Here is a 21,915-nt window from a genome sequence, read left to right as displayed (position 1 = left end):
AAATTTATATGCTTCTCTAAAGTGATAAAACAATATAGCAAAGTAAACATTAAGAAAAAGGAAAACAGCATTTCCTCCTTGATTCTGAAGTTAATCCCTACCTAGAAAAGACAAAAACTGAAAAAGAAAATATAAATCATCCCAAATTTTACCCCTAGTAGACATTATTCATCTTTAACATCTTGATGACCAGTCTTCCAGGGTGTGTGTGAGAAATCTAATTATATACAGTTTTATGAGTACAGTAGTCCCTCCTTATCCACGGAGAATACGTTCCAAGACACCCAGTGGATCCCTGAAACTGCAGATAATACAGAACGCTTTATGTACTATGTTTTTTCCTATGCATACATAACCTATGATATTGTTTAATTTATAAATTAGATATGATAAGAGATTAACAACAAAAACTAAAAATAGAACAATTATAATAAAATTATGTGAATGGCTTTGGGGCTGTTAAGTAAAATAGGGTTACTTGAACACAAGCTCTATGATACTGCGACAGTTGATCTGATAACTTAGATGGCTACTAGTTGATTAATGGGTACAGTGTTGAACAAAGGGGTGATTCACGTTTTAGGCAGGACATAGTGGGATTATGTGAAATTTCATCATGCTACTCTGACACACGATTTAAAACTTATGAATTGTTTATTTCTGGAACTTTCTATGTAGTAATTTTGGACTTGTTGACCACAGAAAGTGAAACCACAGATAAGGGGGAACTACTCTGCATTATTGTGTGTATTATACAGTGCAGTCATTTTCTCTCAACATGTTTTTCTCAAATGATATGTATATATACATACACATAGAGATTTGTATGTAATTATGTAAGTGGGATTATACTTTACATGTTATTCTGCAGTTTTTTCACTCAACAATGGGTCATTAAGATATTTTCATGACCTTTAATACAGGTATACATCATTCTTTTAATGTCTGTGTACTGCGTCTCTCTGTAGATATACTTGATTGATTCTGACCAGTCAAATGGTAGCAATGGCTCTCAAATGGGCTTTGGCTTTAGGGAGTACTTTGGGCCAGAGACTCTGTGTAACCTTCTTTTGGAGGCACCAAGAGGTGGTTGGCCATTAAGTGGCTTTTCTTGTCAGACTTGGTGACTCTTGGAATTAGTGCCAGTGGGGAAAGAGCTTCCAGTAATAGGGCTAAAGTTTCTTTATGAAGTGTAGGGTTTGAGGTATGAGGTGCCAGGATTGGCCAGGGCTTTAAAGTAAAAAGGAATTAAGAGTCTTGGGATGGAATTGACAGAGAAAGTAATGGAAAAAGTTAAGAGCATCTGATTCAGGTCAGCAGAGCAAAGCAGAAAATAGAGAAGAGCCTTATCAGTTGTGGAAAGGAAGGGAAGTTTCTAAAGTCAGGCCAGCTGTGGTGATGGGCCTCGTGCAGAGGTAGGCACTGATCTCCTTGCTCTCATGGGTTGGGCATTCTTTAGTAGGCACTGCCTGAAATGTTATTTACTACATGAAATGTAAAAATAAACATATTTGTCCTTTGGTCTCATAACTTAGACAAAGTGGAATGCAGGTGGTTAGGAAGTTACTATTTAGTTTTCTTACTTCCTTTTTTCTTTTTTAAGAAAAGCATTCTGTTTGTACTTTGTGTTCTACTTCCTTAAAGAGTACTTTCACATATTTTGGCTATCAGCCAATCATTTTTTAAAAAGACTTTTATTATGTTTTTGTTTAAGGAGTGTGTGGTCTGTCTTTACTAGAGTCAGTTAGCCAGCCTCTCTCTCCCTCTCTCCCTCCCTTTTTTCCTCCCACCTTTCATCACTAACTGAAAAAAAAAGTGCCAAGGCATTATTACTACAGAATGACCCAAATTAGAGCTTTCAGGATATAGGAAAGCCCCCTGAATGTCAAAATACATGAGTCAGAAAACCTGGGTACAGTTTTATTCTGCTAAGTGATTTCATCTTTGGAGCAAGGCTTTATCCAAAGTATGTATTTATGGAGTGATGTAGAAAAAGAATAAGGTCGTGGGGGATTATTAATAATATATAGCACATCAAAAATATAGTTGTGCTAATATCACCACACTATATGCATTTTTACTCTGCTTAGTTAGGGGCTATAACAATTTTTTTTCTCTCTTGAATACATACATGCTCTTTGTCATGAGCTTATATATTACATTAAAATAGTGAAGTATGCCTTAAAATAACCTGACTTTTATTAACTTAATTAACTTATTGAATGAAGGCACTTTTATAGATATTGGATATATAAAGATGAATAACACATGGTCCCCACCCTTAAGGAAATTATTTAGAAGAATGAGGTATAAGTATATGCTAGAAGTATATGGAAGATAACAGGCAAAAAGGAGAGTTCTACTATGGGATGTAGGGATGCCTGCTCTCTATTAGAGCAGAATATATTTGAGAGGGAGTTGTTACTATATAGGTGGGGATGGGGTGGGGTTTATGGGTAGGGGGGTGATCAGTTCAGTCCTAGTGCATTGTTACCAGGGCTATGTAGGTCTGAGACATCATGACATTGCAAATAGCTTCATATGACTAATGTGAAGGGTGTGTATGGAGAGGTGGAAGGAGCTGATGCTAGAGAGTCAGGGGAGGTTGAACATTATCCAGAATATTTTTAAGTGGTTGACTAATATTAGTAAAATCAGGGAAAAGTTATCTGGCAAGTAGGAGGAGGCAAGATTCCAAGTTAGGGAGATCAATTTGCAGCTATTTAAGTAATCCAAATGAAAGTGCCAGGTGCCCAGATTCTCAAACTAAGTGATTAAAAATCAAGATGAAAACAAGGAGAATAAAAGTGTAGAAACAGTAAGACACATGGGTAAAGGAGAGGGAGGAACCTGCTTTGGAAGATTTTAGAAATGCCAGTTTCCATCTGAGGAGAAGGTGGTTTAAGAAGGAATGATGATGAGTTTGGTGTTTGAACATCTTTAGTTTGAGTTGGTAAGAGACTTCCAGAAAGATGTGTTCTGTAGGTATTTGTAGCTGGAACTCAGAATAAAAGTTTGTCATCAGGGGTTGAGAGTCATCAGGTTTGAAGTCTTTGAAACTATGAGAGTAGATATGATAATCTGGGAATTCAAGAAGAAAAGTGTTGAGAACAAAGCATGAATATTTGGGGGTTGGGCCTGAAAGAAGAGCTGGTAAAGAGGGTTGAGAGGGAATGGTCTGAAAAGCATCACTGAATTTGTTGATAGAGGGCATCGGTGGTTACTGCTAGTGGGGTTTTACTGGTGTGCTAGAAGTAAAAGCCAGACTGCAGACTAATTCTGTATATTATATTGTGTTTCTGTACTGAATTACAGGTTTAAAAATTTTATTAAAATTAAATACTTAAGAGATACAGCAATTTTAGAGAATTAACCAACTCTTGTTTTTAAAAACAAAAAAGTTTTTAAAAAACTTTTATTTTAAAATAATTATAGACTCAAAGGAAGTTACAAAAGTAGTAGCAAGAGGTCTTCCTGTATAGTCTTCATTCAGCATCCTCCAGTCACTTGTTCACTTTAACAAATGTCCTGGACTAGTGCAAATGCTAATGTTTGGGATGGATTATGGAACTCTACAGGTAGTGTAAATTTTGATTCTGTACCCTCACATGGCACAAGCCTGGAGTTTTGATTCTTACAGGAGCCTCTTACCCTCTTCTGGGAGCAAGGCAGATGGCAAGCTTCTTTCTTGTTTCTCAGCTCCTTTTTCACATATTGAACAACCTTTTTGAGGACCTTGGCTCAAAATAGGGGATTTACCTGCAACTATCCTATGAAATAGGCTCAAAATCAGGTATTCTATATCTATAGGCCAGTATCCCCTGAGACTGTTTTGGTGTCAACTGGAACTTTACATCTTTGAGTTTTTTCCTTTCTGGCACCTAGAAATTTCCTTCTCCCTTTCCCTTTTTTGAATTCAGCTGTATATTCTAATTTTTCATGTTGATCTGGCATTTCAGAGAGTGCATGTGGCACAAGGATGTATTAGTCCATTCTGCCTTATTGCTTGAATCAAAAGTCTAGTAAATGATTTCTTAATTTTATTCTCCACTTTATCCACAAAAATAATTTGAGGTCAAATTATATTACTATTGTTAAAAATATTATTTATTTTTAAAGTGGATATTACATGCATATGGTATGATATTGGAAAGACAAAAAAGGGCATACATGTCTTCCTTCGCCCTGTTCCCTACCTACCCCACCCAGTGTGCCTTCACAGATACAACCAGTTATTAGTCTCTTATGTATCCTAGAAATAGACTGTGCACTAGTTTATTCTTTAACAGATATTAGTCTTTTATATATCCTAGAAATAGACTATACAGTTTTAAATTTTAAAAGTGTTTATAACTTAACTTTATAACAAATACTTAGGATTTTTCCATCTGTTCAACAAGTAGCAATTGTAGTTTTCTTCTCTCAGAGCTTTTGAGAAGGAACGTTATACTAATTATATATTACATGTATGTTTTTATATATATGAAAGGATTATCTGTTTTAATTTTTGTTTACTTCATAAAACCCTCAGAATGTGACAAAAACTGACAAAATAGTGTAAACTGTTGATTTGAATGTTTTAAGTTACGTGGACTATTAAAATAATAGAACATTAGCCTTAATTTTGGGGAGATTGTGAAAATGATATTTTAAGAAACTGGAATCTTATTGAGACACGTTGAGGATGTCCTTTAAAATTGTTCTAATTACTAATCAGTAAACGCCGTCAGTTTTCATATGTGCAAATAATTGCCCAAAGCAGGAGGGGAGGGGCGGGGGAGACCATCTATTAAAGATGAAGCCCTCTCTTTTAGGTTCCTTTACCACTATATATACCATTGATTGTCTGACTACAACTTGATGAAATTCAGTGACATGGAAGCAAGAAATGGAAGCCTTTGACCTAATATGTTTTCTTCCTTAGATCAACCTCTCCACTTCTCCTACACCTGCACAGTTAATAAGCCGTTCCCAGGCTTCCAGTTCTACCAGCGGCAGTATTACCCAACAGACTATGTTACTAGGGAGTACCTCCCCTACCCTCACGGCAAGCCAAGCTCAAATGTATCTGCGAGCTCAGATGGTAAGATGTGAGCTACCAAATTTTTTCAGTGTTCAAGGACTTGAGAGAGATCAAAATGTTTCTTCATTTGATGCAATTAGAGACATTTTTCATATTTAAGAAATGTTTAACAGTTTTTTATGTGCATGTGCTTAGCCCTTGTACATTTATGTCATGAAAAATTCTACTTTTAATTAGTAGGCCTTCTTGGTGTATCAAATAGTAATTAGCAACATTGGGAGCTAACATTTCTGTAACATAGTGATTATTTTTTAATAGCAAATTTCATTGATGTCAAACTTTTTTCCACATTTTAACATCTCTGAAATTGAGATGCATTTTATAATTGATGGCATCTTACAGTTATAATTGGTGATATATAAAAGCATTGTGTATCTTTGATATCTTAGATTCGATGAAATAGAAATGTTAACTTGGTTGTTAACTTTGTTCGAATTTATATTGTGGAATCTTCTGAAATCTGGATTGGAATTCCTGGTAATTTACCAGATAATTCTTAGCTTTGGTTATTTCCATCTCAAATTCCGCAAGGTGATTTGTGTTTTTGTACTCATTTTGATCTTTTATTAATATAAGAATGTTAATTTGGCTATTTTGTATTTTAGTACCTACTGATTTCCTAATTTAACTGTTGAGCTTCTTTAAGGAATGTAGAAATTGGTTGACATTTACTTTATTTGATGTCTCTACAGATAGCTGGAAAAAAGCTCTGGCCCTAATATATATTTTTTTATTTTTTTGTCTGATGAACTGAATATATATATCTGGATCCCCAGATTTCAACTAATATTGCAAAGAAAGTTTCCCATCATATTTCTAACAGAAAGCAATGACATGACCCACCTTTTATTTATAGATTATTCAGTAGCTATTACCATGTTTCTGGATTTTTCGCCCCCATGAAATCTTATTTAATTAATAATATGCTTTAAAATTAGGCTGAACCATTTGAAATGGTTGTAATTTGACTGTTTTTGATCCTTTGCCAGTTTCATATGATTTAAGCTAAATAGAACATCTTCTCTTTAGGTTTAGTGCTTTCAGCTATATGTTCTGGAAATTACTTTCTCCTGAAAGTTATACTTTGTTGTTTAATTCACTTAAATTTAATATATAAAAGACTGAAGTTTAAAAGATCCCTTGATTAGTAATTTTAAACAGGAATGGTTTTCGAAGAACCGATTAACTCTAGGCAATTTTGAAATAAAGTATTTACACATTCTTTGAAACAACTGTCATAATTTACTAAGTTGGGTTGGATAATCCCTGGGTAGATTGTATTGCCTTTTTAAATTAATGATCTTCTGTTTTAGTATTGAAAAAGTCAGTTCAAAAGAGATGATTATAAGTAAATAAATCGAGTATGTCTTTCCTTCCTTTATTATTAGTTTTTTATGTGAAGCTTTTTTGCAAGCTGTTTTGTTGTTGAATTTTGACATGTTGTGGCATTTACTTTTAGAATGAATTTTTCTTTATAGGTAATTTTAAAATAAAGGGCAACCTAGGTTTGTAATGCAGATCCTATGTAATTGAGTGAAATATGATAGTGGAATAGTGGCATGGTTATCCTTTGTGATAAACAGGACTGAACAGACTTTTGGGTGTTTATTTTCATGTTTCTCAAATTTAATTTGTATTCAAGAGTCGTGGCTGTGGTTGTCTAATCCTGCCACAGTAGTTTTGAGTTGGGAGAAGTTTAAATATAATAGCTTATTTGGGGCAGAATTTGGTATGAGGATTTCATATTACCAAAATACGTATTCTTTTTTGAGCACTGATTTATTTTTCTACTCATCAGAATCATGAGCTGTTTCAAAAATGTTTGATTTCTTTTTTTTTTTTTTTTTGAGTTCTCTATTATCAGAAACTTCTCTTTGTCATGTAAACCCTTTTGCTTAGGAGGAAGTCCTAAACTGCATTGTCTTTCTGTCACAGATTTCAGTCTCTTGCCTGCTATACATTGTGTGTGAGACATGTTCTTTTGTCTTAGGGTATTTTTTTGGTTTTTCTGTCTGTACAGCTGATTTTCACACCCGCTACCACTGTGGCTGCTGTACAGTCTGACATTCCTGTTGTCTCGTCGTCATCGTCATCTTCCTGTCAGTCTGCAGCTACTCAGGTGAGCTTGTCTAGCTTCATAATGTGGTACTCGAGGTCTGGATCTTCAGGTTAAAGATAAACATATATTTGTGCTTAAGTTACTGATGGATTCAGTGCTCTTTGTCATACATTTCAGATTGAAATTTAATAAAATACAATAATAAGAAATTTTTTTCTATAAAAATTATAATACCATTAAACAGATACCTAGGTTATGTAACATTAGTGAAATGAGTTTTTGCTATGACATTGTATGTTTAGTTTTATTGTAAAGCAGACATATTTCTCTTAAGTGAGATGTATTCTTTTGTGTAGATTCTTTTGTAAGCAGTTATCTAACAACTAAGTCAGATGGTTTTTAAGCTTAAAAATGAATCAAATTGGGCAAATTTTAAATTAAAAAAATTGAATAGAATCTTCAATGAAAAAATGAATAGAATATTGAATATAACTTTGGTACTACAGGAAAAAAGGACCTTAACTTTCTCTTCACACCATTCACAAATATAAAACTAGAAGTAGAAGGTAGACCTAAAGATAATAGCCAAAACTATAAAACCTGTAGAAGAAAACGTAGGGAATGTCTTTACGACTCTAGAGTAGGCAAAGCTTTCTTAGGTCACAAAAAGCACTAACCATAAAAGAAAATAATGACAAATTGGACTTTATCAAAATTAAAAACTGTTCTTCAAAAAACACTGTTACAAAAATGAAGAGGCAAACCACAGACTGAGGGAAAATGTTTACAGTACATGTATCTGACGAATGACTTGTATTTAGAATATACAGAGTATGCTTACAACTTAATAATAAGATCATGAGCAACTCAATTACAGATGGAGAAAAGATTTGAAGACTTAACAGAAAAAGACATACAGAAGGCCAATAAGCACATGAAAAAATGCACAGCATCATTAATCATTATAGGAATGCAAATAAAACCATAATGATATCACTGCACACTCACTAGAATGGCTGATATGAAGGATACTGGTGAGAATGTGGGGCAACCCTCCTACATTGCTAGTGAGAATGTAAAGTGGTCCAGCCACTTTGGAAGACAGTTTATCAGTTCCTTATAAAGTTAAGCATATGCTTAACATGTGACCCAGCAGTTCCACTTGTAGATGTTTGCCATGAGACATTTGAAAACATGTATTCACGTAGATATATATCCATAAATATGCATAGCTCTGTTCAGAATAGTCCCAAACTAGAAATAACCAATGTCCTTTAACTGGTGAATGGATAAACAAATTGTGAGTTATTACTCAGAAATAAAAAAGAACAAACTACTGATGCATCTCAGAAACATTATAATTAGCAAAAGAAGCCAGACACTAAAGAGTATATATACTCTGATTCCATTTATATGAAATTCCAGAACAGGCAAAACTAAAGTGAAAAAAATCCAGTTGGTGGGCCTGGGGCAGAAGGTTGGGGAGATTGGGAAGAGGCATGAGTGAACTTTCAGTGAGATGAAAATGTTCTATATCTTGATTGGGGTGGTGGTAACCTGGTATATAGACATCAAAACTCATCGAACTGGTTTGTTCATTTCATTACATGTAAGTTACACATCATTAAAGTTGCTAAAAATGTATTGAGTAAATTTTAATTTAAAATGACTGAGTAGAATATTACTTTGTATGAAAATAATTTGATATTTTTCCCTAGTTAATGTTTTAGACTATATATGGTAGAAATTGGTGTATCTTAGGGTCATCCTTGGCTTCTTATTTTTAATTTAGTAGTCTCAGTCTTCTGGTAAAAAGCAAAAAATGAGTAATAATAATCTTTGGTACTTTTTGTAAAACCTCTTTATATATTATTTATAAAACCTCTTTATATATTATTTAATAATAAAGGCCAGTTTTCATATATCAGCATATAAAGATGGTGATCAGTTAAACTCGGGTTTCTCCTAACGAGCTCTGTGACCCTCCTTAATTCCTTCCCTTTGTTGGACTTCAGTTCCAACATATTTACAAAATGAGAACTTTGTCTTTGTTAACTTTAAGATTTTTTCAGCTCTAAACTTTTATATGTCTCTTTGTGGAATAGATTTATTGAAGTGGTGATCTTATTGTTTTGTTTCGGTTTATTAAAACCTAATAGAGCTAGATAATGATCAATTTCCAGAATATTTTAAATTTTATTTCTTATTTATACTTTGTCCCAGCTAAAATTTTAATTGAGTTCTAAGATACATACAATAAAAGAAGATAAATTGAAAACATGCAAGAAAAACACAAATAAAGGAAAGTGGCATGGAGCTAGGAGTGAAGTAGCTATTTAGATTACATGCATGAAGTCCTGCATGCACTTAAGTTCAACTCCCACTCTAGTCATTTACTAGTAATATATGGCTTTAGACAAGTTACCAATCATCTCTAATAGTTATATATACTTGCAGGGCCTAAGTCGAAGAATGAGTGATATGTATGTTTAGTATCTGGATCATTATAGGTACTCATTAGTACTTTTTTTCCAAGGGAGGGAATAGGGGTATCTGGGTTCATATTCTGACTTTAGCAGTAATTGCCAGCTTTGTCACTTGGTAGTTGATCGATTTTAGACAAGATCATAGTAGAGCATAGGGTTTATAACTTTGGACTCTAAAGCCAGATGTTATTTAATATGAGATACATGCTCTACCACTTTCTCAGTGTGTATATCCTTAATCTCTTGCCTGTTTCAACAATATAAAACAAATATTTAGAAAATAATTATAATGTGTACTTCATAGGGTTATAGTAAGTATTAAATATGTTAAGTGAAAAACAACAGTGTCTGGTACATAGCTAGCACTTACTAAATGTTAGCTGTTATTGTTACCTGTGCTAAGCCTCAATTTCTTCACTGTAGAAATAATAGCTCATAGTTGTTACAGGGAATAAATGAGACAAAAATCATAAAGTACCTAGCTTAACTACCTGGCACTTAAAGATATCACATGCCATTAATTACTATTTTCGTTATACATTCTCAAAAGATGAGTCACAAATTTGGTTCTTAGCTTTGAGGTAGCTAATGGTAAAGAGAGAAGTGCAGCCATTTAAAGGATTTACAGTTTCCAAGGTAAAATAAACCAGTTATTAGGAAAATACAACTAACGTGCTCTAGAGCACAGTCTATCTTGTGGATTCTTATGGAGAAAACATCTTACGATGTCTTTAATAGCATTATGAACATAGTCAAAGTAATTTATGAAAGTGACTTCAGTTTGATGTGATCCAGGTATGTGGCTCTGTGATAATCTGACCTAATTCAAGGATAAACTTTGAAGAACCAAAGGAATGGATTAACCTTTAGGAATTTTTCTACAAATGTTTTTCTCTGCTGTGCTTTCGAAATGGTAGTGAATGAGGCTGGCAGTGGTAGGTGATGCTAATACTTTCAATATTCTTGTGGTCACTTTCCTCAAGTTCATGGTTTTTATTTTTGAAAAATTTGTGCTCTAATTCGTTGATTTTAAAGCTAGTATTTGCAGTTTTTAAAACAGTTTGTAATTGAGAAATACCAAATTCGAAGTTTTATTTTAATATTTTTAACTGATAGAAGTCAGTATAAGTTAATTTTTTCTTAGTATTAATATTTATTTATAGCATATTGTCAGAAATGAGAAAATTGGAATATCCTACCCTTATTTACTATTTTAAATCTTCCATCCCTTCTTTCCACCATGCAAAAAATTTTTTTTTAGTTTTAAAAAATGTGATTTTCAAAAAGATATCATAGGACTAAAAGTATGATTATGGCAAAGTAAGATATCTTATTTATCATGGCTATCTGGGAAATGTTAGAATTGAGGAGAAAACAGCCCTTTGGATTAAAAATCTAGAAACTCAGCTCTTCAGCTAGCAATGTGGAATTAATTCTTAGTTTCCTCATCTGCAAAGAAGGGATGGTACGATTATTCATGCATTATTTGTTAGATCCAAATGAAATAATTTGATCATAGGAAAAGTTAGATGAAATGAAAGTTGGACATTAGAGTATCCTAATATTCTTTTTTCTTTTAAATCATGTTCCTTCTTGTATGTTTCAAAACTCATACTGAATGATGAGTTCTGGGTTGCAAAAGAGGATTTATTTTTTACATCTTTATATTCTTTATTTAGAAAGGGTGGGTTCTTTTTAAAAGTGAAGCTCTGTCAAGGAAATCTGATTATGTGATCTTTCTATTAATAGCTAAATTAATGTGTAATATACTTTAGAAGTATAGTTTACATGTTTGAAATTTGTTGCAATTGTTTAAGCCAAGATGACCATAGATATTTTAGCCATAGTCTAAAATCTATTTATATGTAGTGTATAATATATAAAATGCACACATATACATTTTCTTTCAGAATTCCAGAAAACAAATGGAAAATTAGAAGAAAAGAGTATATTATTCTATAGGAATGAACTGCTGCAGATTTTAGGGTTCATTGTGTCAAATTTTCATTTACATTGTGAATATGCTTTTCATTTGAAGGAAAAATTTCAAATTCTCAAGTTTTTAAGATTTTAATGTATCTTAGATATTCATTGAGATTTTTTGGTTAAATGTGAACAGATTTTAATGTTAGCCTAAGAAGACCATAAGTAGAACTAAATACTTACCCTCCCTCCCCACCCCCCTCCCAAAAAGTTCCATGTTATATTTCTGATAGAGGAGTATACCTCAGACTTCTGGAGTTTCTATTATTTATGCAGCACTGAACTGTGGGGTGTACAAAAATGAATGTCAGCGATGTGAGAGCCTGCCAGCCAGAGTCTCAGCATTTCACAGACAGATATGAGTAATTCTGAAATAAGCTAGACATTTGTCAGTTCTGTAAACCGATATGATCCAGATTCTGTGAGAAAAGCATTATTTAGGGGAAGAGAAATGATTTCTAACCAGGGACTTCAGGGAAGTTTCTTTGGGAGAGTGAGTAGGATTTTAACTGAGCCTTGGAAGAGCTTTGAGGAAGAGGGGCATTTTAGGCAAGGGGAACTTGAGCAGGGCTCTAAATGAAGGGAAGGCAAGGCAGTTTGGATAAGAGTGAGCAGAACATTTTGGGTAGAATATGAGAACTGTGGACTGGAGTGGTGGAAAATGGGACTTGAAGTAGTTTGGGCCTAGACTTTGGAGGGCTTTGAGTGGCAAGATGAGAAATATAGATTTTAGCATATTTTATTTTTGCATTAAATTTCAATAATACAGCAGTTTTTGGTCCACTTATATTGCTATGAAATATTTGACAAAAATCAGAGAAGATACTCCATATGGTCTCACTTAGAAAATTCTTTCAGTAGCTTAGGATAGAATTTATTAAAACCTCAAATGCTCTGAAGTAAACATTTGTTTAGTGCCTGCTATTGGCTGAACACTGCATTTAGTACTGGGAAAGAGAAAGTAAAGCCTTTGAGTATCAGTTAATGATACAGTTGTAGAGACAGAACACACATGAAACTAAAGAATATTGATAAAGTCCCAATCTATCATTTGCTTTGTCACATTAGAATCTCTTACTTCAATTTCCCTCCCAGGGCCAGTGCTAGCATAAATGTATATGGTGCATTCATTCCAGATAGGCAAAAACTTAGACAACTATTGGAGAGGCATTTTCTGCTTTGCTGTTTGGAAGTGTTATAAACTTCAGGAGAGAGTAATTGGGATAATCCTTGGCACCATACAGACTGGCAGTGTTTAGAATAGCCTGGGGTATTGACAGGAGCCATCACAGAAACCATTTCAAGGCCATGCACAATCTTTTCAGTTCATGAGGTCTCCGTTCTCACAGGCATGTGAGTATTCTGTAACAACAAAATTTAACTTATCTTAAAATAGGAGTTAATGAGAAATGCTTCATATAATTATCACAATGAAGTAGGTAATTTGATGAACTTGTTTTCTTACAAGATTAGTGTTTCTTTATAATCTCTTGAGAGCTGGTAACTTTTTTTTGGTTACCTGTATCTCATCTTTATTAAGACAACAATATTGTACCCATACTCTCCTAATTATGTGTAGTAACTTCTCACAAGTTTATGAAGTGCTTTTAACCTTAAAATATTTCACAGTCCTGGCATGGAGAAGTGAGACTGAAGTTGAAGGAGTTGCTCATTTTACCCTGTACACCCTGGGCTCTCCCACCTCTGCAACTTTGTTCAAGTTTTCCCCTTTTCTGGAATGACCTTGCTCTTCCTCCTTCTCTTTGGCTGTCTCCCAGCTGATAACTAAAATGCAATATGTTGCAGAGTAATTTACTCATATTCATAGTTCATTTGCTGTATATTATCTATATATTTATCTATGAATGCCACTTAATATTTAAGATAAGATTACTTAGAATAATAACTCCCCTTTCCTTCAGGATTAATTAGTTGTTTCAAGTGCTTGGTGCTTTATGTATGAAAAGCATACTATAAATGTGTTGTCATTTTGTTATAATGGGAATGATTACCACATCAGTTAATATCACTTGTTTCATCCTTATTTTTTGTTATGTGGTTCTCAGGTTCAGAATTTAACATTACGCAGCCAGAAGTTGGGTGTGTTATCTAGCTCTCAGAATGGTCCTCCAAAAAGCACTAGTCAAACTCAGTCATTGACAATTTGTCATAACAAAACAACAGTGACCAGCTCTAAAATCAGCCAACGAGATCCTTCTCCAGAAAGTAATAAGAAAGGAGAAAGTCCAAGTCTGGAATCACGAAGCACAGCTGTCACCCGGACATCAAGTATTCACCAGTTAATAGCACCAGGTGGGATAAAACTTTGTTGAAAATAGTTGCATTATTCATTTTCTTAGCAGGCAGAGCAAAACAAAAGACGTTCATTGCTGGAACAAGAATGATACTTTTAAAATATTTTAAAATGTGCATTTCTTAAGTTAAGAAAAAGAACATTTCAATATTGAAAAAAAATCAAAAGAGTCCAATAGCTAAGACAAATTACAATAATAAAATAGTGGTTTTTTTGGTCAGTCGACATTTGAATAACATCTTTATGTGCTGGTCTCATTATAGCAACAAAACCTTTTATTGCTTTGACAACAAGATTTGTCTGTAGCTTATTTAGTATGCTCTAGTTGTCATAGGTGAAAATTTATCACTTTCCAAAAATAAGAATTATGCATAATGATTTTCTTTACTACATTGCCTTTTTTCCATCTCTGATTTCATCTCAGAAGAAGATGTTAGAGAATCAACTAAGTCATTTTCATTGTTGTTAATCTTTGAATTCCACGTGCACTTCGTCTGCTATTTACAGATAACCTTGTTACAGGGTTCTCATGCTGAAAATGCTGGGGCCATCCAGAGTGAGTTTCATTACTATCTCTTCTGTTCATCTCAGAATTTCTCAGTGTTGAGCTTTCTTCGTGTCTAATAAGATAAGGAATTATCTGCCTTCTTTAAAGTTAGCACTATTTACTTTGTCATCGATTGCATCTTTTTTTACCTTCTCATGATCTTCTCTTGTAGTTATTATTGTATCTTTTGTCTCCCTCATGCTGGATTTTTTCCTTTGCTTCTCAAGATTTAGGTCTCCCCTATTCTTAATATATCTGCACATATTTTAATACTAGTGTAATTATTGTTTATTGAAAGTATGTGTATGTGTGTTACGCCCTGGGCTAGACACTTCACTTTTGTTTCATTTAAAAAAAAATCCTCTTTTGATCCAACCTCATCAGGTAAGCATCTTCTTTCTATCCTTTTATAACTCTGCATTACTTTTAAGGATTCGTTTTACACTACCAGAGTCTGATTTTTCTCCACCTAAACCTATTTCTCTTTTCATGTTTCCTCTGTGCTAATATTGCTAACATTCTCTATATCACCCAATCTCAAAATGTTGGAATAGTTTGATTCCCCTAGTTAGAAATCTCTCATTACTTTGAAGCTGTATAGCATTTTTATGCTCCTTTATAGTACTTTTTCTTTTATAGTTATTTATATACTAACTGATCTTAGCTTTTCTATTAGATAGTAAATTCTTTGAGGGTAGGATAGTAATATCGAGCACTTATGTGTCTGGCAGTTTACATTTATGAACTCTTGCAATCTTTCTTCACATTCACCTTTTCATCCTTTTATCTGGAGAGCACTGTTACCTTACATGTACTGATCTACAATAGGTGGACAGTAAATATTTATTGGATTAATAATTGATTTTTTTCCATTTGAATTGTGGAAGTTATAGCACAGTTTTTTCCATTTTTACTAATTAGGTATCACTGCTTATGCTTAAACCTAGATTAAGTGCAGACTTTGTTATAATGTTTAAATTAATAAATATATTCATAGTATAGTTAGATGTGAATTTTTTTATACACGTCTGTGTGCAAGATCCTACTCTCTCTGTGGCTTGACAACAGGATTTTTATACTGAATTATCCAGAGTATTCTTAGCCTCAAACCGGTCTCTGGCCAATGTTGATAGGGGTCAGTGAGGAGGCAGCAGTGACCTACTGTGCTTGGAATGACTGCTCATGGGACAGTTTTTAGTGATGCCCTAGTTTTGATAGATGATAAAGGAGGGTAAGTTAATTTCCTTGCAAAGGGAATACTGCCTTCAGAGAAAGCTAGGAAATCTTTTAGGGTTAGTTCAAGCAAGGGAGATCTATTTTCAGATTTTCGGTCTCCCTGAATTATCAATACCTGGTTCTAGTTGACACTTATTCTTCCCCCCTTTATTGATAGTGTGATAATTTCCCTTATTCTGATGGGAATATTTTATGTAGGTATGGAGGTGACCAGAAAGCTGAAACCATCAAAGAGTCTCAGGACAAATGCAATTCCAAATTCAGATCTTATGTGTATTAGCCAAAATCCAGTATTCCATGGTGTCGTTGATTAGAAACTAAACCAAATGGAACATCCTAAATCACATAAACTTTTGCAGCTATCAGAGTTATAAATTTGTTAAAATTCCTTCAAGCCTTATGCTACAGTTATTCAAAGCAACTTGTATTTTTTAGAAAGTCAAAAGCTATATTTTCCCACCCTTTTAGTTTTTCTGCTCTTGCTATTGGGAAGTTGTTTTGAAGCTATTTTTTTTGGAGATGTTCGAATTGATAATTTGTCCTTTTCCTCAGTTAGAGAAGCGCTTGATCCTACAGATCACTTTCAAATATTAAAAAATCTATTTGTGTTCTGTTGTAGTATTATAATGGACATGGTTATTGTTTCCTTGTATGTATTTCTAGGGTGCTTAAATCATTTTGTTTTATTCATTTCTTCTTGCAGGTGGCATTCCACTTGATAGTTAATAATTCTATTTTTAATATATAATGATAAACTTTAACCAGATGTCTAGAAATTGTTATTTTAGAGCTCAAGTTTTTTATAGTACTTTTAGAGCTTTTATGAAATTAGTCTAGTTGGGAAAAACATAACACCATTTTTTGCAGATATTAATTCAGTGTGTAGTGAAAAGTCTACATTAGTTTACTCAGGCTGCCATTAAAAAATACCATAGACTGGGTAGTGTAAACAACAGAAATTTATTTTTTCACAGTTCTGGAGGCTGTAAAGTCTTAAGATCCAGGTCTAGCAGTGTTTGTTTTTTGGTGAGAGCTCTCTTCCTGGTTTGCAGATGGCTACCTTCTAGCTGTGTCCTCCCATGGCCTTTCATCTGAGTGCTAGGAGACAGGATAGCGAGCTGTTAACTCGTTTTATAATGGCACTAATTCTGCTAGGTCAGGGTCCCACTTTTTTTATTACTTTATTTAACCTTAATTACTTTCTTAAAGGATTTATTACCAAATATAGTCACATTAGGGCTTAGGGCTTCAGTATGAATTTTTGGGGACACAAACATTTAGTCCATAATAAGAACCCAGACTCAGGACTGTGAGTTCTTGAGATTTCACGCAAGTCACTTAATGCTCAGAGTTTCTTCACTTGTAGTACATTGGATTTGTGTAGTACCCTGTCTACCTCATGGGGTTGTTGTAACTATTAAATGAAATAATATATTTAATAGCTTACAATAATATATCTAATTATTTATAGAAATTAAAGAATTCTATTACATGTGTGAGAGATGATGCCAGTCATTAACTATCCAAATATAAGACCCCCGACAATAATAAAGTGTGTATTAAAATCAGAGAAGTAAACAAACATGATGATTCTCCAAAGCTCTAGGGCTCTTTTTATACAGAAATATTGTTTCAGATATCCTTATAATTATTTTGTAATATATGTTCTTGTCAGTTGGACTTATGGACTAATATATAATAGACTCACTTCGATTTCTGACCAAAGAAAAATTTCATCTTGGTAAAAGGATAAACTGTTAATCTATTGAATTATCAACTCTAGAATATAAAAAGATTGTTTACTTGCTAGAGCACAGAAAAAATTTTTATTCCTATGACTATAATATCCATTGTACTCCAAGAATATGTAAATTTTAATTATAACCTAAAGAGTTGAATTAAAGTGGGCCTTGGCTATTATAAATGGGAATAATAATATGTACCTACTCCACGGGCATTTTTTTTTCATATGAGAGATGCGAGAGTACCTTGAGCCCCTTGAAGGAGAGGCTCTGTATAGAAATCCAAGATTTTATTGAATACTTTATATAGAGTCTTTATCAGTACATTTATAAAGTGCTGACATAAATTTTTAGTCTTAGTTTGAAGTACCAGGCTAGTTATGTGAAAATTATTTTGTTAGATGGAATTTTAGATCTAAAATTCTTTTTTTCCTCATAATTCATGGATATTTATTGAACTTTCTAAATGCCTGTTTCTTAAGATGTTAACCAGATGTTAATTTCCTTAAAGGATCTCCAGAATTTTAAATATTAACTAACCAAAAGCAAAAATTTGGTTAGAAGTTGTTAGAAGTTTTTTATAAGGCTTTTGTCACAGTGTGGTTGAATATAAAAATAGATGCAAGACATTATAGCCTATCTTAACATTCTGAGATTAGGAGAAATTTTTGCCTTGTCTTTAGTTCTATTTTAAGAGTCTCATGCTGAGCTAGCCAGGCTTTAGATCTATTTTAAATGTGTATAATTTTTACATGATATTAATCCATTTTTTCAGTTTGTCTTCTAGTAAACTGAGTTTCTTCTTTTTTAAATTTATTTTCAGTTACAGTTAATATACAATATTATATTAGTTTGAGGTGTAAAACATACTGATTGTACATTTATATATAGTGAATCCAATTTCCATTCTCATTCAGATAGAGAGGATTTCACCAGCATCTCTCTGTGTATAAACATACGCACCGATATGCAGGAGAGGCATAATGATGGAAATACTTGATTTTGCTAATTCTTACATATATCATCCCTGTTGTGAGTTGCTCCTCTGTGGAGAAATCTGGTACTATCATTTACAGATTACTCTAGGTTTTTTCGTTTGTTTTTGTTGAGGGAGAGAAGTAAAACAAGCTCCTTTGTTTAGACAATATGGACTTCTGATTGCTTTACTCTCTCTGCAAGCAACTAGTGGTCTCCTGTATTTTGAAGGGCCCCTAAAATTTCATTTCTTAGTTATAGCGATTATTTGACCATGCTCTAGAATTCACATATCTGTTTTGCTTAACTGAATTAACTTTTTATGCAAAACATTTTTTTCGTGAGTCAGGTAATACCAACTCTTCATCTTGGCTAAGTTTGGAAACTTATTTGAGAGGCTTTATAGTAATTACATTGACTAATTAGTTGGAAGAATGTTTAGACACAGATTAGAAAAGATAAGACCTTTATTCTATAGATTTTAATGTTGCATTTTTATGATTTCGAAGTTATCTTTATATTAAACTTGTTTAGTGATACTGCTCTCTTCACCAAAGAAAGAATTCAAGTGGATAAACTTTGTTAACAGTTAATGTATTATAGAAGTATACACTTGAAACCTATATAACTTTATTAACCAATGTCACCCCAATACATTTAATAAAATTTAAATTATTGAAAAAGTAAAAATTAATGCAGTTATTCTGGGGACCTATAAAATGTAATAAGAATTAATCATGCATAGATTCAGATTCATAAAGTGTTTTAGGTGATTTTCTTTTGGAACTTACCACAGTGTAACTTATTTTATGAAATCTTTATAGTTTTCTAAGGAAAAGTTGTTTGTCGTATTTTAAGTCACTCTTGTCTGGAAGACTTTTAATAGATTTCTGATGTTTATAACCTTCTGATGTAAAAACTTTCCTCCTTTAGATTTAAAATTTTCTATGATATTTTTAAAATAAATACTAATTGTCATTTTTTTCTCTCACAGCTACATATCCTCCAATTCAGCCTCATCCTCTAATAAAACATCAGCAGATTCCTCTTCATTCACCACCTCCCAAGGTTTCCCATCATCAGCTGATACTACAGCAGCAGCAACAGCAAATTCAGCCAATCACACTCCAAAATCCAACTCAAGATCCACCCCCATCCCAGCACTGTATACCACTCCAAAACCATGGCCTCCCTCCTGCTCCCAGTAATGCCCAGTCACAGCATTGTTCACCAATTCAGAGTCATCCCCCTCCTTTAACAGTGTCGCCTAGCCAGTCACAGTCGGCACAGCAGTCTGTAGTGGTGTCTCCTCCACCACCTCATTCACCAAGTCAGTCTCCTACTATAATTATTCATCCACAAGCACTTATTCAACCACACCCTCTTGTGTCATCAGCTCTCCAGCCAGGGCCAAACTTGCAGCAGTCCACTGCTAATCAGGTGCAACCTACAGCACAGCTGAATCTTCCATCCCATCTTTCACTTCCAGCTTCCCCTGTTGTACACATTGGCCCAGTTCAGCAGTCTGCCTTAGTGTCCCCAGGTCAGCAGATTGTGTCTCCAGCATCACACCAGCAATATTCAACCCTGCAGTCCTCTCCAATCCCAATTGCAACCCCTCCACAGATGTCAACATCTCCTCCAGCTCAGATTCCACCACTGCCCTTGCAGTCTATGCAGTCTTTACAAGTGCAGCCTGAAATTCTGTCCCAGGGCCAGGTTTTGGTGCAGAATGCTTTGGTGTCAGAAGAGGAGCTTCCAGCTGCAGAAGCTTTGGTCCAGTTGCCATTTCAGACTCTTCCTCCTCCACAGACTGTTGCGGTAAACCTACAAGTACAACCGCCAGCACCTGTTGATCCACCAGTGGTAAGCCCTTGGAAGCTCTTTGACTTTCTTGCTGTATTGAAAGTAAAAACGATTTTCTCCCACATTGTGTTATATCGCTAGATCTACATGCCTATGAATTTAAAAAGCTTGAAATTTCCATCTGTCAGTGTCTGACAAACTTGTTGTATGGAAAGAAAAAAAATTTGCTGTTTGTTGTAGTGTGGTTGCATGCTTGATAATTTGTGATGGTTATTAAAGTCCCTCGTTAATTTATTACTATTTAAACAAATCCATCTGCTATCTTTACAGAGTTGATTTTTTTTCCCCAAGGGAATGCATTTGAACCAGTGTCATCTGCACAAAGTTTTTTCTCTTAAGGTGATTATCCTTCATAGATCCCTTCTGTTGGCTTGTATGTTCTTAAACGTATGGTTTATCTAGCTAACCTTTTTTTGGTGGTATGCATTCTGAAGGCCTGGGCCATTAAGGGCTTTTGTTTCAAGGTGGAGGTATGCTTGTATGATGTACATTTTTGGTAAAATTATATTTTATAATTAAAATTTTGTAAAAACATTTATTCTAGGAAAGAATCCGACTTTGCCAAAACATTAACTCTAAAGCATCTTTTAGAATTATTCAACTTATGATTTAAATTTCTTCTCAGGGAAAATACGTACTTAAAATATCTCTCATTTAAAAAGCTAAAAAGAATCTCAGTGGATGAATTGAATACTGAGGATGAAAAAAATCCATTGGGAGGAGTAAAAGTTTTGAAAAATTTAGATTGTGGTGAAATTTACCAGAATAAACCTCTAAAAATGGTACATGTTGCCTAAAATGAAAAATGTTTTTCTTCAAACATTCTCTAAAGCACTTTTATAATTTATAAAACAATTTACAGTAAAAATTAAATAAGGTCTCTAAATGTTTAAGAATGATTAAATTCATAATTAATTTATAACTTATGAAAACAGTTCCCAAAGAAGTTTTATATCAAACCTCACTGAAGAGATTTTATTACTTAAAGACTAATAACCATTAGCCCAGAAAAGAAGGGAGTTTCAAAGTCTATTCTTTAATGGGAAACATTTTGGTTCTCAGGATGCAGATTTATAAATTCTTTATTCTCGTCATTCAGACTGGCCTTAATAGGCGTAAAGAGGATTGAATTCCACTTCCTATTCACTTTTATTAAAAACAGAACTTGACAAAAAAAATAATGGGCATCTAGAAATAAGTTTGTCATTCAATTATCATGTCTCTGTATTTTCTTTTAATAGAGTTTCAAAGAGTTTACAGTGGATATTGTAAAAACACAGGCTTCAAAGTGTACAGTACCTTCAAAGAATCAAATTAAATTTATATTCTCACTTTCTAGTTCAGTGAATTGGTTTTTAACAAGAATAAAATTTCTCTGTATGCCTTGTTTTTCTAATTGTTTTTGTTAGGGTAAACTTTGAAGGAACATATTTGAAATAGAAATATCAAAATAATTAAATGAAAGCTAAAAATATTTATAGTCTTATTTTGTTACTTCCTGTCATCTCTTAAAAATTTTTTAAAAAAATTTGTCACCCCAGTTTTGGAAGTTTTTTTTTTCCATAAAAATAACTTTAGGTTCTCTTACTGGTATGGGTCATACTTGCTATCAGTGTTTTCATGT

The 21,915-nt window shown here is 33.5% G+C and overlaps 1 protein-coding gene and 1 non-coding gene across 13 annotated transcripts in view; one reads left to right on the top strand and one right to left on the bottom strand.

The window, feature by feature from the left end:
- Positions 1-21,915, top strand: part of PHC3 (polyhomeotic homolog 3) — an 80,814-nt gene that overhangs the window by 16,213 nt on the left and 42,686 nt on the right. For 9 of the 12 annotated variants that reach the window (XR_897099.2, XR_002777679.1, XR_897096.2 and 6 more), the window contains exons 5-9: positions 4,925-5,083; positions 7,104-7,202; positions 13,678-13,924; positions 19,420-20,291; positions 20,583-20,630. Coding sequence is in view for 4 of the 12 variants with exons in the window: in XM_023524655.1 (XP_023380423.1) it covers positions 4,925-5,083; positions 7,104-7,202; positions 13,678-13,924; positions 19,420-20,291; positions 20,583-20,630 (1,425 nt within the window). In the remaining 8 variants the exon portion in view is untranslated. The remainder of the gene's footprint in view (positions 1-4,924; positions 5,084-7,103; positions 7,203-13,677; positions 13,925-19,419; positions 20,292-20,582; positions 20,631-21,915) is intronic. The other 3 variants (XR_897102.2, XR_897103.2, XM_011380225.2) reach the window with 1 other exon arrangement.
- On the bottom strand, positions 11,211-11,334 carry LOC111732947. Its single transcript, XR_002777769.1, has one exon. It is a non-coding gene; the product is annotated as a small nucleolar RNA SNORA40 (small nucleolar RNA).

Source organism: Pteropus vampyrus, unplaced genomic scaffold (genome assembly GCF_000151845.1).
Source record: "Pteropus vampyrus isolate Shadow unplaced genomic scaffold, Pvam_2.0 Scaffold12, whole genome shotgun sequence".
In the NCBI taxonomy this organism is placed as follows: domain Eukaryota; kingdom Metazoa; phylum Chordata; class Mammalia; order Chiroptera; family Pteropodidae; genus Pteropus; species Pteropus vampyrus.
This window is presented reverse-complemented; position numbering and strand designations above follow the sequence as displayed.